The sequence below is a fragment of the Culex pipiens genome, chromosome 3 (genome assembly GCF_016801865.2).
Source record: "Culex pipiens pallens isolate TS chromosome 3, TS_CPP_V2, whole genome shotgun sequence".
In the NCBI taxonomy this organism is placed as follows: Eukaryota; Metazoa; Arthropoda; class Insecta; order Diptera; family Culicidae; genus Culex; species Culex pipiens.
This window is the reverse complement of record NC_068939.1, coordinates 133,986,861-133,989,858: the sequence shown is the minus strand read 5'-3', so window position 1 is coordinate 133,989,858 and position 2,998 is coordinate 133,986,861. Positions and strand designations below refer to the sequence as shown.

Sequence of the window (2,998 nt, the reverse complement as noted above, 5' to 3'; positions counted from 1 at the left end):
AATGAACAAGAAAATTACCGATGTAGAGTTTGACATCTCGAAATTTGTTTTCTAAAATAGCCCTCATGAGCGCTCAAAGCCCTCTTTGTGAGTAAATGAGGAAGGCCCTCACACTCACCGAGAGTGATGAGTAATTCACTCGCAGGTAACATAGTTTTTCCTCATGGTTGAGTAACTTGTGAGTGAGTTTCCGAACTCTGATTCTGACAAACTGACGAACGGTCACTTTTTACACGGCACTCACGCACATTATTAAAACAAACGTTGGGTAGTGTGTGTGTGAACTTTATGTGAAAGGGGTGTCAAACTAAAAAGTGACCTTGTTCGTTTGACAACAGTTGGTTTCAAACCATCGGGGTTTGAGTGTATTTCTTTTTCTTTTCCATATTTTATATTGCTCTCTTTTTCCACTCCTCCGGTAGTTATTCTGTGTCTCAGGTCTTGACCATCAGCCGGTGCAGACAGATGAATTCACCCTTTTAGGATTAAGGTTTTTCTCACCTCTCTCAACCTTAAAATTTCTGAACGGATGCATAGTTTATTCAAAGTTGAGCATGCTGGGCTTATCCACATTTTTCTACAAAATCAGCAGATCGATCTTCATTTCAAATAGGTTTGTTTAATTTTGCGTGCAACAGCTGCCGCGAAATTCATCTCGGTTTGCGTCCCGACTAGATTTTCGAACAAACGATCACTTTTCGAACTGTCAAACGCGCGAGCTGTCATTGTTTTGACGCGACCAGAGACGTTTGAAAAGAAAAGAAAAAAACTCTGTGGGTGAAAAACGCAGCGAAAAAGGAGGAAACGAGTCAAAAATTATTCAATCCGCCTCGCAAGAGCAAAAGTCGATTCAATTTTTAGGAGTTGCTGCATTCCGTCAGTGTTTGAAAATACTTTTGGACCCGTTCCTGGACGCGGGAACCCGATTAGTTCCGAAGGAGTTGGGAAGTAGCAGGAAACAAGGGATCCATTGAAGCAATTAGAAAATGGCACGCTCCGCCAGTCCGGGAGGCTTCTCCAACTACGAGGACGATGCACTGTACCAGAACGCCGCCTTCACGCACGACATCAGCGAGCAGATGCGCGTTCCGAAGCGGATCCGGGCCACGGGCGGGTCCTACTTTGACGACGAGCCGGAACTGCTGTCGAATGGGAACGGGGAGATTAACTCGTGGAATTACCATAACAAAATCGAGATGAACGTTCCGGACCGGATTGTGGTCCTCGGGCAGGATCAGCACCTAGGTAAGTTGTGGAAGAGCGACTAACTCTTGTCTGTATTGCTTGCGTCACTAACCAATTGTCCTCCCCCATCGGTAACATGCCATTCTGCCATTGTGTCCCTTCGTCAAAAAAACTCCGTTCTTGCTAACCGGTTCCAGTTCTCACGTCAGGCACGAAATCTGCCCCGCGCGAAATCATGCTGGAGAACTCCATCCTGCCGAAGGATCCGGGCTTTGTGCGGGTGTCAACGCCGCCGAGGGTCATCACGCTGTCCGAGCACCACTTCCCGTCCGCTTCGGATGAACTCGAGGACGAGGACAGGGATTTGACGATGAGGGGGGATGGCGGCGACGACGATGATTACGAGCCGCGCTCGCTGGACTCGATGCTTGGGGCGGAGGCCGTTGGAGGTGGCGGCGGAAGTGTTGGCAAAGGGGGACAACGCCAACGGCAGCAGCAGCAGCAGCGGTTCGGCGCTGGGAGGGGCGTCAACGGGGAGCTGCAGCGGAAGACGGCATTCGCCAAGCACAACAGTTCCGAGCTGGTGCTCGGAAGGAGGTGAGTTGGGCATAGATAAGATACAAGAATATAAGATTAGCAGATAAAATTCCTTTTCCTTTCAGTTTCCGCGAGGAGACGCCCACGTTCGGCGGTAGCGTCGAGAACCTAACGCCGGCCGAGGAGATGACCCACATGCGGCGCACGGTGGCCAAGATTAACCGGCGGCTGCTGGCCGTCGAGATTGACAACGCGCAGCGGCAGCAGCGCGAAAAGATCATTTACTGCGTCGGGCTCGCTTACTTGCTACTTAAGACGTTCATGTGGCTCAGTCGGAAGTAAGGACAAAAACAAAACGCTGTTTAACCAATTATTACAAAACAAAAAAAGGAAAAGAAATGCTAGTTTTTAATACTGTAAGATAACAACCAAACCTTTGAACAAAGGCAGAGAGGAGACGAAAATGTTATAAAAATAATGAAAAAGCAAAGCAAAAGTTATTCTTCAACTAGTTAAACAAACGAAAAACGTTCGCCGGCTTTTGGGTTTGCACCACGTCATGATTTTCTCCGTTTTCCGTTTAGATTTGTTGTAATCTAGCGCCTGAAACACACCTGTCTGTAGAAATAGTTTGTAATTTTAGTTGCGAATTTTAGGTGAGAGAATTTTCAAATTGGGTCGCACATTTCTCTTGAAATTAATTTATTAAAATTCTTTTCAAAAAAAGTACGTCACTAGATTTTAGGCCAACCATAAATATGTGCGCAGATAAATTAAAACACAAAAATAGTACAGATGAGTACGTAGATCGCAGATCGACAAATATTCCCCCGTTAGCCTCCGTAATATTGAAACAAACCCCCGACAAACTGCATTCAACAAGGAAGCTGATGTTTCGAGTCATACTAGAATTGTGTAATTAGTTTTTTATTGCTAAGAAATAAAGTTTACAATAAACCTAGAATCACCGACTAAATGTTTGCTTTTTATCCTATCTAAGGCATCAGAATTCGAGGTGGCCACCTCGGAAAAAAGTCGAGAAATTTTTAGCCTGGATTTCATTTTGTTTTTTTTTTGCCGAAAAGTTCACATTCTTCATAAGTTATTACAGTTATGCTATTTACCATTACAAAAATGCTAAATATCATTTTATTCTCCCTTAGGATTTTTTTTAATTTGCAAAAAAAATCATTTTGGGCGCTTTGGGGCGTCCTGAGAGGCGCTTTATCTTTTTCATAAAGGCGCAGCACAAATCGGCAACTTGGCAAATTTGCAA

At 45.0% G+C, this 2,998-nt stretch overlaps 1 protein-coding gene across 2 annotated transcripts; it reads left to right on the top strand.

Moving 5' to 3' along the window:
* Window positions 1–732: 732 nt before the first annotated feature.
* LOC120422488 (transport and Golgi organization protein 11) lies at window positions 733–2,686 on the top strand. Of its 2 annotated transcripts, none has more exons than XM_039585945.2 (3): window positions 733–1,245; window positions 1,395–1,782; window positions 1,848–2,686. In XM_039585945.2, exons 1-3 carry the CDS (start codon window positions 987–989, stop codon window positions 2,062–2,064), a joined length of 864 nt encoding a protein of 287 aa, XP_039441879.1. In that variant the 5' UTR covers window positions 733–986; the 3' UTR covers window positions 2,065–2,686. The 2 variants fall into 2 exon arrangements, with proteins under 2 accessions (XP_039441879.1, XP_039441878.1); XM_039585944.2 differs by having other exon boundaries at window positions 1,383–1,782.
* The last annotated feature ends 312 nt before the right edge of the window (window positions 2,687–2,998 follow it).